Source organism: Aspergillus brunneoviolaceus (assembly GCF_003184695.1).
Source record: "Aspergillus brunneoviolaceus CBS 621.78 unplaced genomic scaffold BO95scaffold_129, whole genome shotgun sequence".
In the NCBI taxonomy this organism is placed as follows: Eukaryota; Fungi; Ascomycota; class Eurotiomycetes; order Eurotiales; family Aspergillaceae; genus Aspergillus; species Aspergillus brunneoviolaceus.
This window is the reverse complement of record NW_020290859.1, coordinates 14119-37082: the sequence shown is the minus strand read 5'-3', so window position 1 is coordinate 37082 and position 22964 is coordinate 14119. Positions and strand designations below refer to the sequence as shown.

The following is a 22964-nucleotide window of genomic DNA, read 5'->3' as shown; positions in this document are numbered from 1 at the left end:
GATAGAACCTGGATTCAATGGCCGTCTCATGCCTACCCTTAATTTGCTTGTAATGACAAATATATACAGAAAGATACCTTATCCATCTACAAATCCGCCCGGGCCGGCTCACCAGCCCACACACGCCGGATCAGCTCACGAATGGGCTCCCGCTCGATCTCGCGCGGATTCCAGTACGGGTTGCTGACCGCAATGTCCGCAGCCTTGTCGATATCCTCCTCCTTCATGCCGAAATCCTTGAGGCCGCGCTTGACCTTGAGCTTGGACAGCAACACATTGAGGCCATGGATGGCGTCCCCGTTGCTCTCCGGAAGGGCCTCGGCCAGCTTCTTCATGGCCTCGGGGATCTTGGGCGCATTGTACGAGATGGCGTGCGGTAGGACCGCGGTGTGGGTCTCCGCATGGGGCAAGTTGAAGCTCCCGCCCAGGGTGTGGCAGAGCTTGTGATGGATGGACATGCCAACGCTGCCCAGGCACGTACCACACAGCCAGGCGCCGTAGAGGGCGGACGAGCGCGCCGATGGGGAGCTGGGGTCCTCCACGATCTCCGGCAGGGCGGAGGCCAGCGCACGGGTGCCCTCCAGGGCCATCAGGTTGATGACGGGGTTGGTGTTCCGAGCGTAGAGCGCCTCCACTGTCGTGTCACGGGTTCTAAATCAGCATCCAGATTCTAAAAATCAATTTGGGGGGGGGCGGAAAGGGTTGGACACTCACCAGCGTGCGCGATGGCATTCACACCACTCGTGGCACTCATGGCGACAGGCAGGGTCATGGTCAGGTCCACATCGTAGATGACCGTGCCCGGCAGGATCTTGGGATCGGAGCGAGTCTTCTTCAGACCGTCGGCGGTCTCGCCCAGGATCGGAGTCATCTCACTGCCGGCGTAGGTCGTGGGAATGCAGATGTGCGGCAGTCCGGTGCGGATGCTGATGGCCTTTCCGAGGCCAATGGTGCTACCACCGCCGACGGAGATGACGGCGTCCGCGCCCTGCGCGTTTGCGTATTCCAGTGCCTGGTCGGTGATGTGGGTCGGGGTGTGCATGGTGGCCTCGGTGAAGATGCCCGCGACATGGCCGTTGAGGACGGCCTTGACGCTCTCGGCTTGGCTGACTTGGTGGGGGGTCGAAAGCACCAAGGGGGCCTTCACATTCAACCGAGCAACCTCATCCGGGAGCTTCTGGAGCGTGCCGCTGCCGAAGATGACACGGCCGGGGTTGGAATTGTATTCGAAAGCATCCATGGTGAGTGGAGGTTTGGAGGTGGATGGTGCGCAGGTTTATTGGGATTGCAAGATAGCGGGGAAGAGATGAGAGGGTTCGGGGGTGATCCTGATAGATATAAATAGTCTAGTAAGATGTGCCTGGATCCGAGTCTCAGGGAGATATCCGAAGCTTGATCATCATGAATAATAAAGGTATTTTCCCCACACCCCACCACTTCCGTCGTCAACGTCATGAAGCCATTGGGGCGGTTAAGGCAAAGGCTTTCTGCCGTGGGTTGCACCCGCGCCGAAGGTGGAGGGCTTCGGCAATTCGCCCGCTATCGATTCCGTACCTCCATACTCTACACAATTTCTCGAGAGAATTGATTATCTTGTTGACTGCTACATCAACATCAACAAGGCATGCAACTATGAATACTGCAACTGTTGTTGACCCTTCTTCTAATTAAATCATGCTTATACACGAGTGGAAAGGAATGAACAAGACAACGATGGATTGCCGATATCGGCAAGGAATTATCCCGTGGCAGGCCGCGCCAGACAGACGGTGCACTCTCGACATCCTCATGTCAAGCACTGACGCTTAATCTATACGCATCTGAGGAGCAACAACCGTAGCCACGATCCATTGATTCGGAAAGCCAGTATCGCTGCCGCTAGTCTGCGCCCATTGCAGTCTTCCCCCACAGCTGCTTTATCATTCTTCACCACCCCGAATGTCTATTCAGTGCATACATTCACATCACCACTGCCAAGTTGGAGACACCATACTTGTAAACCCTTCTCCTCAGCCGGTCATCCATCTTTGACACCGCGTGAACCAGCAGAAATGCAGACGTTGCTAATGTACCGTATGTTATGCCTTTCTCCTTTCCCGAATGCAGCCGTGCGGGCAGTCGTTAGTATCGCGCACACGCTAAAAGTAGCGCTTATGGAGCTAAAGGACTAGGCCTGACCTTAGCCGAGTCGACCGCTAAGCAGCGTAGACCCTTGGAAAGATAGCTTAATTCATATTAAAGCGTTGTATACTTGGTCTCTCTGCTATATAGCATCCTCGCGACCTACTTGGGGTCATTGAGGCGAGCATCGCTATATTTCATTTGTCCACTCGATGTCACCGTACAGTACCATCTTTCTGGTGGGCGGGGGTATCACTTAGTCCATATCGGCAAAGGCCATGATCTGCTGTCCTCCCTTGGCTCCCTTGCCCTTCTTGCGCTTCTTGTGCTGCACCGCGCGGGGTCTCTCTTCCTCGCTATCATCGCCGGATCCCGCATCACTGTCAACGTCGTCATCATCATCGCTATCATCACTGTCGCCGTACATGCGCTTGTCGCCCAGGTGGGATCCATTCGCGCCGCTGGACCCGACCGCCTCATGCCAGACCTTGACGACCTGACCGCCACCACTGACCATGCGCCCCTCGACGTCGAATCCCAAGCCGATCACGCCTTCCGTCTCGTCGTGCACGACCTCCGAGATGACCTTGTTGTTGCCGATCCGGACGAACTTGACCGCACCGCCACCCATACCCACGGCGACCATCTTTCCCTTGCCAAGCTCCTCCGGCACGACCGTCAGCGTCTCCAGCGAGTCGGCGCCACCGGTGCGGGGCTGGACGTAGATGCGCTCGTCCTGGTCGTCCCAGGCACCCTTCTCCCACAGCGTCAGCACGCCGTTGGAGCCACCCACCACCACTTTCTCGCCGCGGCTCGTCCCGCTTGTGGCCAGCCCGCCGATGTACACCGAGCTGATCAGCTCCTCCTCCTGATCCTCACTGCGCACGAGCACGCCCCGACGGAGATCCGTCACGGCCAGCGTCGTGCCACCCGTGGTCACCCATTGCTTGCTGAACCCAGAGGTACTGGTATCGGACGCGGGGAGCGGGGTGACCGAGGAAACGTAGTCGTCGTGGGGGTGGTGCGTTTGTTGCGGCTTGGCGGAGACCTTGGAGAACGGGGTGCGGAGGTCGTAGAGATGAAGGGCGCTGGAGTCGGTGGCAAGGAGGAGGGTTTGAGGCGAAAGAGCGTTCACAATGGTGGGGGCGTCGACGGATCTGAATAGTGGCCCCAAAGCCTTGCGTTAGCAATTGCGCTGACAATTGAGCATCAATTGACCTCATGAGACACATGATGCCCCAATTGGGACGTGAAGAAGATCACCTACCCATCCTTTAACGTGGGGATCGCGATCTTGTTCGTCACCATCCCGGTCTCCGCCTTCGCGGCCTTGACCAACCCATCCGTGCCAGCGGAGTACAGGGTCTCGCCGTCCAGCGCGAAAGTCAAGCACCGGCAGCTGCCCTTGTGTCGTCTCGTGCTCCACATGGTGTCGATGTGGCCCTTGCCGTTGCGGGACGAAGACGTCGAGGCCCCGTCATCATCGCTGTCCGCCTCCTCAGAGGGGAGTCGGTAGGTCTGGACATGGCCCGTAGCAAGACCAACGGAGACGATGGGTTCGTTTGGGTGGATGGCCTGCGAGAACAGATCTGCCGACAGCGGCAAGGTACAGACCGTGTCGAACATTTTGTGTGTGGACGGGTCGGCAATTGAGGCAATGGACCTGAATTATCCCACTCGTATAGACTTTCCTCTATGACCTTTTTTCAAAAGAGCTACCTCCCAAGTAGATTTGTCTCTGGTGCCGGCCGCAAGCTCCGACTTTTGATGGGGGCGGGCCGACCGATCTTCCGGTCAATCTTCCGGTAGCTTGACAGCTGATAAGCCGCTTATCGCCGCTGCCGTGTGAATGCGGGCGCATTGGCACGGGACTAGACGCTGGGTATCGAGACAGCTTCTTGCTTCTGGGTACGAGGATTCACTTCTAGTCCACTCTGACTTCAGAGCAACGCTCCATAGGAGCTAACAGGTTGAGTTGACATTTACGAACTCCAAGAGACTAGCAGCTCAGGCTCCAATGGGTGAAGAGCTCTACGGATTTAATTGCTTCTGATAGTGCCGACTGACCGGTCAGTCTACGCCATTGTCTCCAGTCCACACTTCTAATCCAGTATGACCCAGCCCTCAACAGTACAGAGAATATTACAAATTTGAGTCAAGTAGACAAGTTTAATCAGAATTTGGGCTCTGTTCTGAGTGTTCATGTCATCCTGTCTCTTCCATGCATAATCCCTCTGAATTCTTCTCGCACATATCAAAATAATAGTCATTTCGAAAGCAGGCTATTGCGAGTTGTCGTGACAGGATGCGGACTATGATGATCCTATGAGCAAGGTTCCTGCCCGAAATCCTCCTGCTACACGCTATACTTCGATTTGGCCTTAGTCTTTTACCCTGGATAATTCTTTTTCCTTTTATGTATATACAGAATCCAAGAGAAGATCAAATTCAGAAAAGTCACGGAAGAACAATGAGCAGAAACGAACGGAGAAACCGCAAAGGAGATGTAAAAGTAGCCATGTACTGGGCGACATTCTCGTTGGCCAGGGTAGGACTGTTTTGCCTCACATCAGGAGCCGGCCCGATGTGTTCGCCGCTGAGCTCACTCGACACTCGACTCGAGGTCCGGCATCTAAGCGCTGAAGGTCGAGTTGATCGGGCCGAACTTGATGTTGGAGAAGGTGACGGAAGCGTCGGGGTGCGCCGCCTCAACCGTCTTGGGGTCACCCTCGCCGGTCTCGCAAGTGCCGCGGGCAACACCGGGGTCGGTCACCGTCGCGTTGGTGGGGTAGTGGCTATCCAGCCACTCCATGCTGGAGTAGGAGTCGTCCCACAAGCTCATGATGAGGACCATGGACGAGAGGGCGTCGCCCATCTTGGTGAGTCCACCGTGGTCGCCGAAAATGTCCTCGTCTCCAAAGGCCGTCTTTTGAGCCGTGCAGAAGTCGGAGGTGATCGAGTTGCCGGAGACGCCGCTGATGTCGGACGCGGCGTTGGCAATCACGTTGCCGTTCTGCACGTAGTAGCGGCGGATCTCGGACAGGGAGCCCGAGCTGCCCTTGATGAACTGGGTGACGACCGTCATCTTCGAGTTGGAATCGACGGTCTGCCCGGGGCCGAAGAAGGTCTCGTTGCCCATACGGTAGGTGTTGAAGTCGCACCCGTCGGGGTCGCAGGTGCCCGCGTAACGGCTGGAGGAGTAGGTTCCGCCGCAGGCGTCGCCCTCGCACATTACCTGGGTGGCTGAGTCGCAGGGGTGCGGAGTGAATGCAGTTGAAATCTTGTTCGCTTCCCAGATGTCCATCTCCGGGCAGCAGGAGCCGTGGTTGCCGACCCCGGAGTTGGAGTTGCTGGTTGAGGGGGTCCAACCTTCCACATTTGCCTGGTTTCATCTAACGTCAGCCTGGTTTGAGGCGGTAGCCCAGTGGGTAACTGATACTGACCTGTCCGTCAATGAACTTCAGATCCCGCGGGCACTGGGAATCGCAGTATCCTGTTCCATATTTGGCACCGGCTTTGTTGGTCGGGAATCGGGACACTCCACCGTCGGCGTCCATGGCGGTGAAGTACAAGGCTCCGTTTAGTCCACAGGGGAGATTGGACACGTCGACATCGAAGGTAAACTCGGCGTCCAAGAGGTCGAATGTCTGGTACTTCTCATCGCTGGTGTCCATGAGGTAGAGACGCGAGCCGACATTGGACCCGGTGACGAACTTAAGCGTCAATGTATCACCGCTGGTGGTGACTCCATAGGTGCCTTCATAGTCGGCGCCATCCAGAGCACAGTTCGAAGCACAGGTCTCATCATCGGGACACAAAGTGGCATCCCACTGCGGAGCGTGTCAGTCAATTGCTGTAACAGAGCTAGTGCTTTCACACGACTTACAGTGTTCCCAGTGTAGCAGTTTGTGTAGCCTTCCACAGAGTGAACCCAGCGCCAATTGGAATCAATGACCACGGAAGCACTCTGCTCTGTGCAGCTGCCAGCAGCAGTACACTTCTGCCAGGTCAAAGCAGGATGAGTCTCCGCAGTCGAGGTTCCGGCCTGTTGAGCGCGAGCTGCGCTCCAGAGCGCAGAGAAGAGCAAGGCGCGTTGATACATTGTTCTCGGATACTTCGCTTAGTCGATTGTTGGTTGTGTTTGATTGTCTGTCCTGCAGAGATGTTGAACTGACTCGACTGGGAATTTCTTGCCTTTTATACCTCTGTTGGTCGCTGGAAGCCATCATCCTTGAATAGTGCTAAAGGCCAAAACTGTCTCGCAACGGTACAACGGACCGCTATACCGTCGAGAGAATGTTTCGGAATATAGTTGCTTTCCTATTTCGTGCAGCAAGAACTACCTCCGTCTCATAGAAAGGCAGTGAGCGCCTCGCCATGTCCGGAAAGTGGATCCAAAGGCGGCAAGTACCGTGTGTTGTTGAATTCAATTGACTTAGACCTGGCCTTCTTGATCCACAGGGTTTCAAGATTGCAATGCCGGAGATTACTCCGAGCTATTTCAGTCACCTGCAATGTCCTGGTTCTGCGAGTTCGATCCTGCTATACAAGCTGGCTAGCTGTTCATGCCGCATCGGATGCGGAGTTTTAGGCCAGAAGGATTGATACCATGATTCTTCGTCTCTGGAGCGGGCTTAGTCTCAGGTTGGTTTCACTTTGAAAACAGCACTCTACTGAAAGAAGCGATCGTTTGTTTTCCTCGTGAAACGAAAGTAGAAAGCTTCAGTCCGAGGTTAGTTGTAAAAAGCTCAATAGCAAGGCTATGGGTCGAATTAACTGTCTCAACTGTATTCTGAGTGTTACCAAAGTGATTGGATTGATGTTCGATTAATCATTATACGAACGGCGATGTGGCAGATGTGGCGTTGGTTGGGCGTCGACCGGTCCCTCCTGCATCGATGACCCTAATCAATTAATTCATTATGTTCAGTATTCACTTTGACCTTGTCGATCGTCGGAATGCGGAGAACTGAGATTCCATCAATGACCTCGACCTTTGGCTTGGGCATAGCATCCTTGTTGCAGGTGGCTGAGCGGGGGGCGCCTTTGGCTCCGATCAAAGCCGATAGGAGCATCGATTCTGATTGGACACTTTCTCATTCCACCTCATCTCACTTAATTCGCATCAAAGCTTCTCCACAGTAGACTAGAGGGGCGGCCGCGGGTTGGCATCAGACACTTTGATGTTTCATGGCGGTGTGATGCATCGCCCGATGTCGGAGAACCAGCAGACAACAACTTGTTTCTGTAGCCGCTTTCATCCCTTCATTTCCTGATCTTGTTGAAGCTCATTTTGACAGCGGCTAATGTGGGGATGGTTCCGAGGCAGAGGCACATATTTTTCTCGGTATATCAAGCCAAATAGTAGGGAGCCGGCATAAGCCATGGCGCTGTACCTTGCAGATCGCTTCCCGGTTATGGCTAGAAGCCGTCCAACGGCTGTCCAGTTTAAGTGGGTAGTCATCTCCATTTAGCCGGGAATGCCCTTTTCAGGAGTACACGGAGGTAATCTCCGCGTTTTTGTCGAGACGGGGGTTCAAAGGTTTGTTGAGGCTGCTGCTGACTGGTCTTATTCTCTATGGAGAGCGCTTCTTCGGCAATGTCTTTGTTGCCTGTTGCTGTGCATGTTGCCAAGCTGGTGTACATCCTCATGCACAGAGCCCTCGGATCTCATGACTTTTGAGCCTTGGCAAATTGGTTTTACCCACGCGCATGGACAGGAAGAAGGCCTTGGCGAACGTTGATACCTCACATGTTGACTAGGATGGTGTACCCTCATGGTACTGTGCATGGGTATTGTCGGTCCGGGTATCCTCCACATGATTTTCTTCTTTCCTGGGTCATGATTGCCTGGAGTGATTTGATGATTTATCGGCATTGAGCCATCCCTGTCGTCCGATTCAGCCTCTAGATGGTCCTTGGCTAGGGTACCTATGCTTCGGTCTGGGGATATATTATATCGATCATGAGTGGGTCGACAGATACTAACGAGAAGATGTCTCACATGACAACTTCCAGGTAAGAACAAAGACCACTGTTTCTTCTTCTCAACATAGCTTGATTGAGTATTCCGTAGAGATTTGTCTGCTCTAATGACTATGAAGAGACATTGACTGCTGTTTGATGCCTGTGGAAGGGAAGAAGCCTCGGCTGTGGATGGCACATGACTTGGCTTATCTCTTATCGGAGTCCCGGTGACAAAATCCTTTGGCCCGAAGAGGAATAGTCGGTCCAAGGCCAACAAGTGGTTGACATCCTTGCCCGTGATGTCTGCCAACTTCTTACCTTCTTGTTCTTGCTCGGTTTCCATTCTATTCAGTCTGCATTTCTTTTTCCACTTTTAGCCATCTCTTGCATTCTTCTTTCTTGTAGTTTTGGATTATATTATAGACATCATTCATAGACAAGAGACATGGCTTGGTACAATCAGACCGTCGACTCACTCTCCGATTTCTTGGCAAGCCACCGCAGCCAACTTCCCCTCCTGGCCGCGACAGGGGCCTCGTTGACTGCGGCTTTTATTCTGCGCTCGTTTCTATCGGACTCTCAGCCGGAGGGGAATGTCTATCGTTCCCCTCTGGACAAGGTTAAGGCCTTGTCGGATGCGGAAAACCGCGAACTTCCTCTGCCTATCGACGTTCTTCCCGGGGCCCGGGATGTTCCCACCAGCTTTGGTGGCTCAATGCGTGTATATGAGTGGGGCCCGGAGGAAGGCCCCAGGGTCCTTCTGATCCACGGCATTACGACCCCTTGTATTGCATTAGGCGGGTTGGCCCATGCCCTGGTCGATCGAGGGTGCCGTGTAATGCTTTTCGATCTGTAGGTGAACTGCCGAACGGCGCCACAATAAGGATTACTAACAGGCGCCTCTAGTTTCGGAAGAGGCTATTCCGATTGTCCCTCAGATCTGCCACAGGATGGCACATTGTGGAATCGGCAGATTTGGTCTGCCATCAACTCGTCGCCTATCTTCAAGAAGCCTGGGGATCTCTGCCTGGTCGGCTACTCACTCGGCGGCGGTATCGCGGCGAATTTTGCGGCTTTCCATCCTCAGGCTATTTCCTCGCTGGTTCTCCTTGCGCCTGCTGGTTTGATTCGTGATTCTCGGATCAGCTTCCAATCCCAGCTGCTCTACTCGCACGACTGGATACCAGAGAAACTACTGAAGTTCTTCGTCCGCCGTCGCCTACGCGCAGGTCCGTTGACATCCAAGCCTGCGAACAAGAAGCTCAGCGCAGAAGATGCGTTGGTCGAAGAACTTCCCGATCAGGGTGCGACGGAGGTACAGCGATTGTCTCGGGCTTACCCACATGTGAATGTCCCTAGCACAGTCAAGTGGCAGGTGGATGAGCATCCCGGTTTTGTGCATGCCTTCATGTCCAGCATGCGTTTTGGGCCCATTCTGCAGCAGCGCCAACTGAAAGTATGGAAGCAGCTGGGAGACTGGCTTGCCGCGGGGAAGAAGGCCGGCTCGGATGCAATTCCCGGTCTTCCTCATGACAAGGTTCTCATCATGTATGGTGAGCACGACGCAGTCATTGTGAAAGACGATCTCGTGCCCGATGCCACTGCAGCACTACAAGGCCTCGCGAGCTTTAAGTCATACGATGCGGGTCATGAGTTTCCAAGCACAAAGTACGATGATGTGGCTCAATACATGATGGAATTTCTGCAGCTCAATGCTTCGACAAATGAAAATATCTGAAGGGAATGGCCCTATTATGATGACCCCGACATGTCTCTCTCATCTTCCCGATATATGCTGTTCTGCAGCGCCCTGCCATGAACAAGATCTCTAATAGACTCTGTACATAGACAATCCTTCCTGCTATTCATACATGCTCACGTTTCAAATATTCGCATAATACTGTGACCTGCGATCAAGCATCTCTATCGTTTCCCCAGAACCTTTTCTGTCGCTTCGAGCTGGCTCGAGAGCCGTGACGCGTGCTCGGAGCGATCATGCATTCGTGCTCGCGCAAAGTATGGCTCGTCCGCTGCTGGGGACTGCGTGAAGCGCTCCACTATACCTCCGCTGGTGCCATCCGGAATGCGGCTCAGATTCTCAGCGCTGAGACTGTTGCTGACTCCGTTGCCAGTTCTATTGACAGCTGTCAGCATGGGCAGAGCAACAAGAGTGACATGAATGACTAACTTTTGTGTTTGCTTGTTTTCGGAAGACATTGCTGATTGCCTGTTATAGGGTTGATCTCGGCGGTGACAGATGTGAGATATAGAAGGTCGCAGCTTAAGGGTATCTTGGAATAGTTTGCAGGTACTCAAGGCGAGGCAAGTCGTTCAGTCAATGAACTGTGATGTGTGGATATAAGTGTTGTGGTAGAGGTAGGTTTGTGGGGTTTGCTGATGCTGATGATATCAAGCAAGGACGGTCGAAATCTGCCTTTATATACCCAACGAGACTACCAAGCATCAAGCTTTACTGACGCTGACGAGTGAAACAGAGAATGTGAAACAAAAATAGACCAGGATGACTTTGGCGCAAGCTGGGATACAACGGCCCGGGACCGAAAGTGGTGAGATTACAGCCACAAAAACGTGTGAAGATGGAAAGAGGAGGCCTTGCGCAACGTAACTTGTGTGACATAGGAAGATAGAGATCTTCGGTTCGTCTCTCGCAAGCGACTTGTGATTTCACCACGAGCAAGGCAAACCGGTTTTGAACGGCCTGGGAGTTCAAGGAAGGACCCGGAGTTACCGTTTGTGTCCCTCCCTATGTGCCACGAATGGTAGCTAAAGTTTTCGATCGAGATCTGTCGAGCTGCTGCGTCCAACTAGACGATAGTAAAACAAGGAGAGCTCGGGTTGTCCCCAGCGTCTAGGGAAATGATTACCGAGTCAGCTTAGGGAGGATAGACGCATGAGTCGGATTCTGCATGGTTGAGCTCGATAGGCGTACTCCGGGGAACCTATGAACGATCGTCAGCATGGCGCACATCGGGCACATGAACCGAATGAGGGAGTAACTGATCATTCAGCATGCATACTCAGATGCTATGCTGGTCATGACGGCCAGTCAACAGCGCTTGTTATTGGCTGTCCAAGGCATCCGGGCAGGGGGTCGGAAGGGCTGAAACCTCGACATGCGATTCTCGCACTCCGCTTGAGAGGGTTGTGTCATGAATCTAGGCCTTGTGGAGCCAGGGACCGCCCCGTACTGACGCAGATGCCATCAATGTCATGGTCTCGAGCGCAATCTGAGACCAGGGATCACACGACTTACACCGAAGTGAAAAGGGATCAGGGATTGAGATCTCTGCGAATCGGCTGTGACCCACCGATCTGGTCAAAACGGGGTCGATCCCATCAGAGTAATCACGCACTGCCCCAGGGGATGGCAGCGTCAGTGCTTTTCGCCCTGGCTCTCTCACGCTGCTGCACCTCCCACCTTACTCCTACCTTGTTTTCGGCCTTAACCTTATTCAGCCACGATTAGCTACGTCGTAAGCTAACGGCCCCTGTGCCTCCGACAGAATAACGGTATCATTGCATTGGCGACAACGTATGTACGTACGTACATTTGGCACGACCTGGCAGATGACAATGACTCAGGGTGCAGGCGTAGCTAAACGACATTCTACCACAATGCCTATAGGTTAGAGAAAGTCGACGAGTATGGCTACTCTCAGCTTTGCCCTCTCTTCGGTCGGCTGAAAATTCGGAACTATCTGTCTTTTGGCTTGGCTACTGATCACCTTTGATCTTGTCGATTTTTTTCTGCATTCCTCCTTGTGAGGGAATCCAGTTATGCTGACATCACGACCCTGGCTAAGCGTTGCTCCTGAAATTTTACGATTGATTGTGTGCTGCGCCGGAATGGGAGTCTTCAAAGCTAAGCCTCGTTCTACCCTAGCTTGCTGCCGCCGGACAGTGCGTGTACGCCTCAAAGTACGGCTGTTCATTCCAGTCTGGTGGTCAAAAAGGGGATTTCTACGACGGGATCACGCGAGAAATGTGCTGAGGTGGACCGCCAAAAAAGCAATTGGCAGTTCTATAATTGGCTGCAAATCCCGGTGCCCGATATGACTACAGCAAATACAGCAAATAATGGCGAACTATGGATTTCTCACGAGCTGAACCCTGCACCAATGGACAGAGCACATTGTACCTTATTGGTGAACGGCAGCGATCCTGGCTGCCTCCTGAGCATGGGGTTACCACAACGTTGGGTTCGCGTCGCAAAGGCGTTATTTATGCTAGTGCACAGCACAAAATTGGATAAACTCAGGGCTTTCGGGTACGGGAGCCGAAAGGGGCTTGCAACAGGCTTTTTTCCACCACTAACTTCCTCCGGGTGGTTTTCTTTTGTGTTTATCTCTCACCCCCCTGAATACGCTCGCTCCGGTTACGGTCACCCCTTGCTGCTTTTTCCGCGGGCAGGTGTCGGAATCAATAGTCTCCGTGCTCTGCGAGAAACATAACGCGGGGATATGGACTATCTCGGACGCAGCTCCGAGAGATTGATCGATGCATTGCTTGCCCTTGAAGCGGGTTGCTATCCTCAACCCGAAACTAAACAAGCTCATGGTCTTTGTTACCAAGTTCGACGATTCCCCTGCCTAGAGAGAATTGGACGCAGACAATACCCCTGTGCTGCCTGTCTTACAAGGCCATTACCGTACGCCTTGTCTGTTTAATCGAGCTTAGTATCTGCGTCGAGACGATTGCTTTCCCTTGCAAGGCATGCTTGGCCTAAGCTCTGGCAACCTTATCTCTCTTAGCGATGATCCACCAACATCATAATCAACTGGTCTGAGCTTTCCTTGGCAGGAATCTGGCGGTCCCCACTAGCCTAACTAAACCTTGAATTCATGTGTGTTGTTCACTCGGTGAGATTGAGAGATCATACCAGCTACTATCTGCTGTGAGGGTGATCGAGGGAAGCTTGAGGATTCTACGATTAGTCAAAGCCAGCTGAAGACTTCAAAAAATGGTCTGCGAGCTTGGCGATGCTACAAATCACTCGGATCACCTCGCGTGTACGGAACCACGCTGCCATGTTACGAACCGAGCCGGAGAATGGCAGCTGCCGTGCCGAAAGCAACATATGGACCTTCAACGGTAAGGAGCGACTGCTCGCCAGGGGCTGGATTCATCGCATGGCTCTTGGAGTTGAGAACGCAATCTTCAGTCAACTCAATTTAGCACACATCACACCAACTCTGGCGCTTGTCGGCTCTAGGACCGCGCCTCGTCGATCTTGTCCCAATGAGAGCGTATGAAACGGCGTAACCGGACTTCGGGAGGATGATTATTTCTCCTGCATTTCTCTCCCATTGACTACCTATGCATCGCGCTTTTGCTTTTTTAAATCCGCAAAAAGCATTCCACCCTGGGCTCTTCCGTTCCTTTTTCACGCGGCCCCTTTCAACCGCCACCAAATGAGCATGACAAGTAGTCGTCACTCCCGCCTACATGCGCAGCAGGGTAGATGAAACAGCCGCGCAAAGGTCTATACGTCAACCGACAGGGACGAGATGACGCCAACACTGATGAGTTCTTTCAGTGCATGCAGGTCTAAGACGGCTGCTCGTGATTCTTTGTACGGAGTACTCCGTACCTCATTTTTGTTGCTGCCTGTCCGCCCTTTGCATCTTCTCCTTTTCCCGTCAGGCATGCACCCACGGCCTACACTTTAGGCAATGATTTACCTCCCTTTTTCTGAGCCTACAAACAGGTCTAATTTGTAGGAGGAAATAATAGGTTTATTTCCCGAGGCCGCGCCCCCTTCAACCTCCGAGTGTCCGACTAGCCACCAGCACCCCCCTTAATGAACAAGGTTCTCAAGAAGCGAAGAATGAGTACTCAGCCTCTGCTAAAGTTGGGGAGGCTTAGACACGTTACACAGACATCTCCAAGCGAAGAGGTCCGACTTCCGATATACGTCGACTTCGTATCGGTTCCTGTTTAAAGAATGTGGAATACGTGATGACTCGCGGGTTCATCCGGCTGAGAATTGATTAGCACTGATCACCGTTCACCAGCCATCCCTGGACCCTTAAATGGTTCGAGACAACTCTCAAGTGGAGCTAACAGTCTTGAATACGCACATAAATCCTCACGACATTCTATGAACGGCGGGGCTTGCCTTTTAGTGCATCACATCTGCTTATCCACGAGCGCGAAACACTTTCGCTTCTTCTTACTGTCTTTGGAGGGAGCCACAATGGACGAATGCGCTGATGCCTGACCCTTGAAGGCTATGAAAAATGTCTTGTCAGCCCGACATACCTGGTCATTGTTCGCTAGGCCCAGAGATACAACCCCAAGAGTGGACCTCGATGGCGCTACGCTAGCGCATGTCTCAGCTGTCAGCACGCGTACGCCATATCAGAACCATTGGGTCCATAGAAAGCATTGCGAGCATGCAACACGGGAACATCCATGCAAATGCAATGCAGCAGGAATGCGCTCTCTCGACCGAATGCCACTCCAACATGATGGAGCGCATTGTGATTCTGGGCCGGTGCGTGATGCGGTCTGCAGAAACCCATGGTACGATGGGTAGCATGTGCTGGACATCTGGTGGAGAAATGCAATTGATGACATTGATGTGATATCTGCAGGCTTCCGATGCTGTCAGCGACTCAAAATGCGCAGTAGGCTCGTCTGATGAGCCAGTGGGTCTCGAGTGCAGCATGGCTGGCTCAACCCCACGCTTCTCGTGTGAGATACCCAAGAATGCGATAACGGCTTTTGCCGTCCCATCAGGTGTTCCTGATCGTGGAGACGCATGAGATAAGGCATGGGCTCTCACCTGATCGTTTCGACATTTCAAGGCGCGTGATCCATGTTCGCGGGTGGTTTCAAGCAAGCTGCAAGCCAAGGCAGGAGTTTCATTTGTCATGCAGAGACAAGCATGCATCCAGTTGTCGAAGTTCACTCGATTGAGGAAACTTAGCCTGATTTCAGGGTAACAAGGCTGTCAACGTCCGCACGTCCACGACTTCGGCATTTGACTATTGAGAAAATTTTACACTGCGACGCAAAGAAGCCTATCGTGACTCAAACCACACGCGTAGATCCCTATCCTTGCCCCACATCTGAATCATAAATCTAGAATGCCTGTGCCCACATGGTCGGAGCCGACGAGCAACACCTTACTAGAAGGATACGGTCACAAGGGTGGGGCCTGTAAAACGATGCAAGGCAACTGATAAGGCAACGGGAGGGTTGGCGTAGCTCCTGTCCTTCCCAGCACAGACCAGAGACCGTCTGACTCGATTGCAGAGCTTCGCTCGAAACCAAGAAGGAGCTTGCCCCTCAGAGCTAGCTTTTCATTATGCCATGCATGTCGTCAATCGGCTATCCTCGGATATAGGCCTGAAGGCTGGAAATGGGTGCATGCAATCGACCCAACGCACCCCTCCAGCAACAGGTTTATCTTGCAGAATCCGGGCTGTGGATGCATGCAGCCCGTTCCTGATCCCATGGATATCCGCTGCATACTGCAGATGCATGCAGAATTGCAATTCTGGATGGTCGACAACTAAAGCAAGGCACTGTCGCTAGACGTCGATGCTCTGCAGATCGCTCCAGTTATCGGGCTGGATCTAATCACTGCTTTTGAGGGACTTCTCGCCCAAGCCGGAGCTGTATATGAGAGGTTGTGTGGGATGGCAGAGCACCGTGCATTAGTTCTACTATCTAGGTGAGTATTATGGTTGTTGTTGCGATGGAGGGGCGGTCTCGCTCGAGGCCGCGGGCTCTGGGCTCTGACGCTTGAAGTGGCAACGATTCAATGCAAGCATCGAGCACAAGAGTGTTATCGCAGAGTCTTTGAGACCTATCTGGTGCCCTTTCCAGATACCAAGTCGAGAGACACAAAATTTTCCTACGCAGTAGTCTCTCCGAGCTGGTTTGTATACCTGGAAGCTCGTGACACGGGGGATGCTGCTATCATTCATACCTTTGTCTGATTGGCTGCTAAGGGGCATTTGAGAGAGCCGAAAGATAGCTATCGTAGTGAAGTGAGAGAGTAGGGCAAACAATGTGAAGAGTCGACAAGATCATGGATCGAGTACAGAGTCATGACTGGAGTTGATTGTTGTGGTTTTCGCTCAAAGTATACTTGGCATGGAAGCTAGTTTATGCCTTAGGCACCAAGCCCCATCACGTGGTGCCTAATCCTTGTTAGGGAAGATGGCCGTATATCCGCCTGTAAGTTTGACTTGACGTTATCGCAACACCCACCATCACTTTCGCTTCGATCTACACGAGGCTACATGTTTTCTGATTGTTGTGCAGATCAATAGACTTTAACCTCTTAGGGCAAGACCTTGCTCTATCTCATCATCGCCAGCATCTGCTGAACGGCCATGCGTCGACTCTGCGGGGTAAAACACCGTTGTTAGTCGATTGGGCGCTGAGTCCCGTCCCGTACGGCCTCTTGGTTTGGATGAACCATCAATACCTAGGTATACTTCCAGAACCTAAGTCCTAATACATCTTCGACCGAAGTATACAACTAGCTAACCCAGTTCCGTAGATCTAAAAAGCCAAAGCGCGCGATACATACCCACCAAGCATGGACCCCAAAGTGAAAACATCACCACCATCATCATCATCATCACTCAGCAGTATCCAGAAAGCCGTCTGGGACGGCAAACTGCCGCTGCAAATCACCCTGGCCCCGTCCGAAAGCCAGACCTTTGACCAGACGGACCCGTATCTTGTACTGCTCCTCCAGGGTTTTCTTACTGTCCGGGTCACGCTAATAAAAGGCCCAAACAGATCGCCCACCCGCGCCTCGCGTACCTCCCCTCTCTCCTGCCCCGACTGCGGGACTTCTTTGCATCGGCCCTCATCCACCCCACCTCCCGCCCGCATGAAGGCTGGTTCTCCTTCGAGGGCGTCCCCCTGAAATGGCACTACCCCGTCGGACTTCTGTATGACCTTTACGCGGGCGCCGACCCGGCCTCTAAGGGTGGTGGTGGTGGTGGTTCCCCCTCCGCCGCTGACGAAGACGCGGACCCCCTCCCCTGGCGGCTGACCGTGCATTTCAGCGACTGGCCCGACGAGGAGCTGGTGCGGCTCGACGCCGACGGGATGGTCATGCACGACGCGTTCATCAACAGCGTCAAGGAGGCGGATTTCCTGCGCAACGGCACGGCCAAGGGGATCATGGCGCTGTCGAAGGAGGATTCCGCGGGGCTGTGGACGGCGGTGAGAGATGGTATGCATGCCCCTATCTTCCCCCGAGTTCCTCTTGAGACAGTATGATTGCATTTGGTGTATGTATCTGGAAAGAACACACTAAGATGGAGAATTAGTGGACCTCCCCTCCTTCCAACGGATATCCAACATCCTCCTCCCGCCGCCCAACCAACCCTTCCGCAATGTCCCCGTCCGCTTCTTCCTGCCGTTGCCCCCGGACTCCGACTCCCCCTCGTTGAAGGTCGTCCAGTCGCCCATTCCGCCGGTGATCGCCCCGTCGTCGGCATCGTCCGCGGCCGCGTCGACGATGAGTATCGCCGCGAGTCAGTCGATGATGGCCGCCGCGCGGGCATCGCCGCAGATCCAGACGATCGGGTCGGCGCTGCATGCGCTGCTACCGAATCTGTTTCCCAGTCGCAGGACGCCCGTGCTGGCGAAGCCGGTGCTCCATGGGGCGGCGGTGCCGATGGCGGCGCCGGTGGAGGAGCTGGTGCGGTGTTCGGCGTATGGTGATGGGTGGGTTTATGTTGTGGTGCGGATGATGGGGTAGGTTTGGTGGGTTGAGGGGGAGGGGAAGGGCCAAGGGGCCAAGGGGCCAAGTGGGCGTCGGCGTCTCTGGGGAAATTTTGCTTTGCCCCTTCGGCTAGCGATGCTTTGGGAAAAGGCATGCAGATATCAAATGCTCTAACGAATTTGTCATTCTCATCAATAGCGTTGGAATCTTCCTGTTCGTCCTCGGTCGTTGTCAATCGATGAAGGTCCACTATACAGTACAGCTTGTCGGAGTCACGATCTTAGCGAGAGATCTCAAGGATCTGTTCATGAAAGATGTAAAAGTGTCGACGTAGGAACCTGTATGCGTAGTTGAACCCGGTGGCATTCGACTTTCGGTGCTGCACCGTTCACACGTGCTTTCAAGAGTATTAGCTACATACCCAAGCATCCAGACCAAGTTACTTCCTTCCACATCCTCGCCAACGGCTCATACCAGAGCTCCTCGTGTCTCTCCAAGACATCCCTCAATACCCCTAATTGAACCCGTACGCAGCGAACTCGGGGTTCATCCAACCCAACGGCATCTGCGTATTGAACAGCTGCCACATAAGCCAGTCGCTCGATGCGCTGTTTCCCGGATCCAGGATCCCTGAAGCCTCTTGGTTCATGCCGTGGGCCAAGAAGCCCTCTTGGGTAGAGGTATGACCTGTTTCCATGCCCCCATTCGTCGCGGCACGGGCCACTGCCGGCGTTGACGGTATGCGAACAGGTGAGATACCCGCAGCCACACCCTGTGATACAGCCTCATCCCCAGCATCGTTGGTCTGGAACAGCGGCTCGCACAGGCGTGCAAGCGACGTCAAGAGGTCGAGGAGTTTCTGGAGGTGCGGATCATGCTTGGACTGCGACAGGGTTTTGACGATGCTTTGCACCAGGTCGTAATCGGATCGGTCCAGGGAGCCGATGATGTTGCAGAAGAGAACGAAGAAGGGGCTCAATGGGTAGAACAGCAAGGTCCTTGTGCCTTTTGTATCAGTAACCGTACGCAATTTATCCATGTTTGTCGGTGTGGTACTGTACACACCATGTGAGAAACGACGGGTATGGGTCGTTGAAGCCTGGCATCTCGGCGTGGTGCTGCTGGAGATACTGGAAGGCTTCCAGCGATCGTCGCGCGCAAAGCAAGGTCTCCTTGTGGACCATCGGGCTGAAGGAGCACCGCAGTCGGGTCCGGTAGATCTCCACGAGCACGGCATAGTAGCAGAAATCGGCACCGATCCAGTCCAGCTCTATGGGTCTGTGGGTTGAGCTGCGGTTCTGCGAAGGTATACACCTGGTGTCAGTCGAATGTTGACGATGCGGGTTGTGGAAAGCCTTACGCCTTGCAAGTCTGGGAGGAGTCGTCGCATCCTGGTCTCGAGACTGTCGATGACTTCCATGATTTGTCGGTTTGATTTGCGCTTCTCGTGAGCGGGTATAGAGAGTAGTTCGCCTTGGATTTGAGCAATCTCAAGACAGGTCCGAAAGAGGGAGCCGTATGGTAGCGAGGAATCGAAGCCGACGAGATCTGTTGGAGGAACCAGAAGGTCCGGAAGGGAGGTGGGTCGGCCCATAAGGGAACTAAGTGACTTGTCGAGGAAAAAACACCACAGCAGCGCGTTGTGGATATCCTTCTGCACCGCGGAGGGTGAGGGGCTATCTTGAGTCCTGTGGTAGCCGAGCGCTGTGATTTGACGAGCGCAATACGAGTTGAGTATCCAACACTGGTTGACTCGACCCAGATGTTGCATCAGCAGGGCCTATATGCGAAGCACATTAACGATCTTGCGAGGCACCTTTGGCCTGCGCACACGACTCACGCTAGACAATAGAGCCTGTATGAAAAGAAGGCTTGGAGGAGCGAGGATGTCGAGTTTGTGAATGCTCTGCACTGCTGCAGCTATGTAGGTGGAGGCGGATTGGAAGAGCCGCCGTTTCAGCGTGGAGCTGCTAGTGCTTCTGGCCAAGTTGAAGAAGTGGAATATTGCCTTAACGTAAATGCAGACGCAGAGTCGGTGGAACACCTGGCCCTCGCAGTTCTCATCAAGTACTTCCGCAGCCATTCTTTCAAATGACTCTTCTGAGATATGGTCGGGCCACTGATAACCTTCCCTACTTGTTGACCCTGGAGATAGTCAGTTGATAATGGTGTACGATGAGACAGACTACAAGTACCAGGAAGCAGCATGAAGATCAGCTCTTGCGGCGGGGCCTCTGGGACCGCAATGCTGGGATCTACAGAGAACCCCTCTTCGGCAGATGTGCTTGATTCCACAGGCGCCGCATCCGCCATCTGACTGACTAGATCGAGCGCGGCCTTGAGAACAGACTGCTGTTCATGGCTGATATGTCGACAGTCATCGAGTACCACTTCAATGATACTTCTGGCTTGCACCGCATGATAGTTCGAGCTGTCGGTGCCAGCAGGCGAATTGAGGTCACCACGGGAGGTCTGGTCATGTTCGCCGGGCATGTCAGCTCGTGGCTGCTTGGAGGGTCTCTTTTCCTCCGATCTTGTCTCTAGGCTCGCTCCTAGGTTGATTTGTCTAGCCCTATTCACTGGTCAGCCGGCTGGAATGAGGGCAAGAGTCTGAGGAAGAGCTTGCACCCTTGAGGTTGAGTTACGGGTCTTTCCAGGCGAAGTATTGTTTCCGCTGGTCCAGTGGCACTAGGGAATAGTGACTTAGCGGTGACCGTGGTAGTAATTGTGGGCCACCGAGGTTGCGAACCTTGTGAAAGATCGTTTCCGCGATGTCCTTCCGCGACGAAGACGCTGGCACTCGACACCGACGTCTACGCAGTTCGAGCAGTTTCTCTGTCTATTACATCTAATCTGCCGGCTGTGTGAGTACACATTGGATGGTTAGGTATGTAGTGCCAGACCAAACCTTTTTAGAATGGCATAGATCGCACTAAGACATTGCGTCAGCCCAAAGGTCTAGACCGATGCGTGAGGAAATGGGGCCAGGAAGTAGGGGGGAGCGCAGAAAACATACTGCGGGCAGTATATCATCGAAGACTGCAAAGCTCTGTGACATTGCGATTCATATTCCATCGCCCATATAAGGCCGATTGGATTGATGAGAGTGGTTGTAGAAGATGAAAAGAAGCAACTCGGAACTTGGAAGCCGCGCGAATTGGGCGGAATGGGAGAAACCTTTGCGCGGCCGACCAATGACAAAAAAGTATTATAGAAGGTCATGCCTTATTTTATTCATATTTAATAACAAATGTTTTTTACGCTGATCATGGATGTAATATATGAAAGGGATCATATTAATTACATAGCTAATGTTCTATATGAGCATTGAGAAGAGTTTAGGTTCAGTACGTACAGTACAACTTGGAAGAGGAGTCGACCCAGTCAGTGATCCCCCAGTGATCCCATCCCCTAATAGCCCAGGCGATTAACTAACCTGCCTACCTACAGTACCAAATCACCCCCTCCTTCTCCAACTGCCTCACCAACTCTTTAGGGAGTTTTGTCCACTGGCAATACCTACAATCGCCCGATCAAAATCAAGGGATAAGAAAAACCAAAAGCAAGAAAGAAAAGAAAAGAAAAAGAAAAAAAAATAATCTCTCCTACTTCCCCCCTCCCACCGCAGTTTTGCGTATCATAAATATGACCCCCATGCGACCTACAACCCTCAACATCTCGGACCGACCCGACCACTCCTCGTCGTTCCAGAGCAGTAACTTCCCCTCCTCCTCATCCCATGCCCGCTGGCTCGCCCTCACGCACCGCGCCCCTTCCTCGCACTCCGCCTTCATCTACGGCGTCAAGTCCACCAGGATCTACTGCCGCCCGACCTGCGCCGCGCGGCTGGCGCGGCGAGCCAACGTCGAGTTCTTCGACACGGCCGAGCAGGCGCGGGCCGCCGGCTTCCGGCCGTGCAAGCGCTGCCAGCCGGACTGCGCGAGCTTCGTCGGGGAGAGGGAGGGCCTCGTGGCGCGGGTCATCGCGCTCCTGCGCGTGCAACCCGGGGGTCTTTCCTCCCCCTCCTCCGGCCCCCCGCACATGAGGCTCCGCCTGAAGGATCTGGCGCAGGAGGCCGGGGTGACGCCTAGCTATCTGTGCCGCGTGTTTAAAAGGACGATGGGTGTCACGATCGGGACGTATATGGCGGAGTTTGAAAAGGAGGGCTGCGGCGCCGAGGGAGAGGGAGAGGGAGAGGAAGAGGTGGCAGTTGCGCTGCCGGCCGTCGGGTCGGATCAGATGAACGCAGGAGCAGAGCATGCTATGTCGACGATGATACAGAGCGAAGGACTAACGGAGATGGAAGGAGAAGGAGGAGGAGGAGGAGGAGGAAGAAGAGGAGGAGCAACACTCTCGACTCCCACGGAATGCTCATGGAACTTCTTGCCAGAGGAGAATTTGCACGGAGTCGATCCCACCCTTCCGACCTTCGATCTTGAAGAATGGTTTGCCTCTGCGGCGTTTTTGAATTCGAACCTCTTTTTAGATGATAGCGTTCTCGTATAGGGGCCTGGATGATACAGTCTACAGGTAGTGGTCAGGTCGCAGCATAGCCGAGAATCTACCATCCGCTCAGAAATGAACCAGACTTACCTAGATTGCTCACTGCGATGCAAAACAGTAAAAAAAGGCCATGGTCCATGCCAGAGTGAATCTGTGCCATATCGGAGAGCTCACAGGCGAGGAACAGACCCTGTGCTTTGCCTGCAGTTGCTCGATGATACATAGCGAATAGAGATGTCGACAAGTCAGGCAGGGCTTTCATTCGATCGACAGAAATCTTAACAACGATTTTGAAGATTTAAAGGTAGGCTGCTGGAACAAGTTCTTGATTATCTTGGAGGTTGCAACTATTTGCGTCCCCGCATGTAAACAAGATGAAAAGGCCTTTGGAGTCATGTGGCCGGATTATTTAGCAACGCTGACAAATTTCAAATGTCGAAGGTTGTACAGTACTAAACAACGAAGACATTGCTACCTACTACTTCAGCCATTGATGTATGATACATGGTCCACCATTCCCAGCACACTCTTAACTACTGAATACTATGCAAATGGGCGAGCTCTACAACAACCTTCAGGTGTCTCTCTGTTGGGTCCCATGCTCTGATATGTACCAGCCCGCCCTTTATCAGTCGCAGGTGATCTTCTTCAG

At 53.3% G+C, this 22964-nt stretch overlaps 9 protein-coding genes across 9 annotated transcripts; 3 read left to right on the top strand and 6 right to left on the bottom strand.

Moving 5' to 3' along the window:
• Window positions 1-8: 8 nt before the first annotated feature.
• On the bottom strand, window positions 9-1468 carry BO95DRAFT_448506 (maleylacetate reductase). Its single transcript, XM_025587863.1, has 2 exons — window positions 715-1468; window positions 9-634 (listed from the first exon to the last, which is right to left on the bottom strand). The coding sequence occupies exons 1-2, from the start codon at window positions 1238-1240 to the stop codon at window positions 87-89; spliced, it is 1074 nt and encodes a 357-aa protein (XP_025436236.1). The 5' UTR covers window positions 1241-1468; the 3' UTR covers window positions 9-86.
• Window positions 1469-2224: 756 nt separating this feature from the next.
• Window positions 2225-3837, bottom strand: BO95DRAFT_448504 (WD40 repeat domain-containing protein). The gene is made up of 2 exons (XM_025587862.1): window positions 3389-3837; window positions 2225-3278 (listed from the first exon to the last, which is right to left on the bottom strand). The coding sequence occupies exons 1-2, from the start codon at window positions 3745-3747 to the stop codon at window positions 2378-2380; spliced, it is 1260 nt and encodes a 419-aa protein (XP_025436235.1). The 5' UTR covers window positions 3748-3837; the 3' UTR covers window positions 2225-2377.
• Window positions 3838-4572: 735 nt separating this feature from the next.
• On the bottom strand, window positions 4573-6651 carry BO95DRAFT_41840 (glycoside hydrolase family 7 protein). Its single transcript, XM_025584455.1, has 3 exons — window positions 6008-6651; window positions 5565-5951; window positions 4573-5503 (listed from the first exon to the last, which is right to left on the bottom strand). Exons 1-3 carry the CDS (start codon window positions 6221-6223, stop codon window positions 4754-4756), a joined length of 1353 nt encoding a protein of 450 aa, XP_025436234.1. The 5' UTR covers window positions 6224-6651; the 3' UTR covers window positions 4573-4753.
• A 1882-nt stretch (window positions 6652-8533) lies between these two features.
• Window positions 8534-9826, top strand: BO95DRAFT_437339 (alpha/beta hydrolase; the record flags this gene model as incomplete). The annotated part of the gene is made up of 2 exons (XM_025585272.1): window positions 8534-8940; window positions 8995-9826. 2 exons carry the CDS (start codon window positions 8534-8536, stop codon window positions 9824-9826), a joined length of 1239 nt encoding a protein of 412 aa, XP_025436233.1.
• A 93-nt stretch (window positions 9827-9919) lies between these two features.
• BO95DRAFT_41829 (uncharacterized protein) lies at window positions 9920-10678 on the bottom strand. Its single transcript, XM_025584452.1, has one exon. The coding sequence runs from the start codon at window positions 10303-10305 to the stop codon at window positions 10012-10014; it is 294 nt and encodes a 97-aa protein (XP_025436232.1). The 5' UTR covers window positions 10306-10678; the 3' UTR covers window positions 9920-10011.
• Window positions 10679-14177: 3499 nt separating this feature from the next.
• On the bottom strand, window positions 14178-15215 carry BO95DRAFT_41785 (uncharacterized protein). The gene has a single exon (XM_025584433.1). The coding sequence runs from the start codon at window positions 15002-15004 to the stop codon at window positions 14444-14446; it is 561 nt and encodes a 186-aa protein (XP_025436231.1). The 5' UTR covers window positions 15005-15215; the 3' UTR covers window positions 14178-14443.
• A 1118-nt stretch (window positions 15216-16333) lies between these two features.
• BO95DRAFT_426241 (autophagy protein 5) lies at window positions 16334-18161 on the top strand. Its single transcript, XM_025584748.1, has 4 exons — window positions 16334-16556; window positions 16628-16813; window positions 16873-17314; window positions 17412-18161. The coding sequence occupies exons 2-4, from the start codon at window positions 16667-16669 to the stop codon at window positions 17843-17845; spliced, it is 1023 nt and encodes a 340-aa protein (XP_025436230.1). The 5' UTR covers window positions 16334-16556; window positions 16628-16666; the 3' UTR covers window positions 17846-18161.
• Window positions 18144-20916, bottom strand: BO95DRAFT_41682 (Zn(II)2Cys6 transcription factor). Its single transcript, XM_025584400.1, has 9 exons — window positions 20826-20916; window positions 20718-20741; window positions 20559-20662; window positions 20438-20497; window positions 20005-20381; window positions 19650-19954; window positions 19170-19589; window positions 18875-19107; window positions 18144-18807 (listed from the first exon to the last, which is right to left on the bottom strand). Exons 1-9 carry the CDS (start codon window positions 20865-20867, stop codon window positions 18324-18326), a joined length of 2049 nt encoding a protein of 682 aa, XP_025436229.1. The 5' UTR covers window positions 20868-20916; the 3' UTR covers window positions 18144-18323.
• A 373-nt stretch (window positions 20917-21289) lies between these two features.
• Window positions 21290-22406, top strand: BO95DRAFT_448497 (uncharacterized protein). Its single transcript, XM_025587861.1, has one exon. The coding sequence runs from the start codon at window positions 21455-21457 to the stop codon at window positions 22313-22315; it is 861 nt and encodes a 286-aa protein (XP_025436228.1). The 5' UTR covers window positions 21290-21454; the 3' UTR covers window positions 22316-22406.
• The last annotated feature ends 558 nt before the right edge of the window (window positions 22407-22964 follow it).

What these genes read in the sequence shown, in the direction of transcription:
- BO95DRAFT_448506 (XM_025587863.1), bottom strand. Translation starts at nt 1,240, where the DNA reads ATGGATGCTTTCGAATACAATTCCAACCCCGGCCGTGTCATCTTCGGC. An exon ending in GAATGCCATCGCGCACGCTG is followed by an intron (nt 635 to 714) that starts GTGAGTGTCCAA and finishes GTGACACGACAG; the next exon opens with TGGAGGCGCTCTACGCTCGG.
- BO95DRAFT_448504 (XM_025587862.1), bottom strand. Translation starts at nt 3,747, where the DNA reads ATGTTCGACACGGTCTGTACCTTGCCGCTGTCGGCAGATCTGTTCTCG. An exon ending in ATCCCCACGTTAAAGGATGG is followed by an intron (nt 3,279 to 3,388) that starts GTAGGTGATCTT and finishes GCCACTATTCAG; the next exon opens with ATCCGTCGACGCCCCCACCA.
- BO95DRAFT_41840 (XM_025584455.1), bottom strand. Translation starts at nt 6,223, where the DNA reads ATGTATCAACGCGCCTTGCTCTTCTCTGCGCTCTGGAGCGCAGCTCGC. An exon ending in ACTGCTACACTGGGAACACT is followed by an intron (nt 5,952 to 6,007) that starts GTAAGTCGTGTG and finishes CACGCTCCGCAG; the next exon opens with TGGGATGCCACTTTGTGTCC. An exon ending in TGAAGTTCATTGACGGACAG is followed by an intron (nt 5,504 to 5,564) that starts GTCAGTATCAGT and finishes AGATGAAACCAG; the next exon opens with GCAAATGTGGAAGGTTGGAC.
- BO95DRAFT_41829 (XM_025584452.1), bottom strand. Translation starts at nt 10,305, where the DNA reads ATGTCTTCCGAAAACAAGCAAACACAAAAGTTAGTCATTCATGTCACT.
- BO95DRAFT_41785 (XM_025584433.1), bottom strand. Translation starts at nt 15,004, where the DNA reads ATGCATGCTTGTCTCTGCATGACAAATGAAACTCCTGCCTTGGCTTGC.
- BO95DRAFT_426241 (XM_025584748.1), top strand. Translation starts at nt 16,667, where the DNA reads ATGGACCCCAAAGTGAAAACATCACCACCATCATCATCATCATCACTC. An exon ending in ACCAGACGGACCCGTATCTT is followed by an intron (nt 16,814 to 16,872) that starts GTACTGCTCCTC and finishes AGGCCCAAACAG; the next exon opens with ATCGCCCACCCGCGCCTCGC. An exon ending in GTGGACGGCGGTGAGAGATG is followed by an intron (nt 17,315 to 17,411) that starts GTATGCATGCCC and finishes ATGGAGAATTAG; the next exon opens with TGGACCTCCCCTCCTTCCAA.
- BO95DRAFT_41682 (XM_025584400.1), bottom strand. Translation starts at nt 20,867, where the DNA reads ATGTCACAGAGCTTTGCAGTCTTCGATGATATACTGCCCGCA. An exon ending in CGGAAACGATCTTTCACAAG is followed by an intron (nt 20,498 to 20,558) that starts GTTCGCAACCTC and finishes ACTATTCCCTAG; the next exon opens with TGCCACTGGACCAGCGGAAA. An exon ending in GATCTTCATGCTGCTTCCTG is followed by an intron (nt 19,955 to 20,004) that starts GTACTTGTAGTC and finishes GACTATCTCCAG; the next exon opens with GGTCAACAAGTAGGGAAGGT.
- BO95DRAFT_448497 (XM_025587861.1), top strand. Translation starts at nt 21,455, where the DNA reads ATGACCCCCATGCGACCTACAACCCTCAACATCTCGGACCGACCCGAC.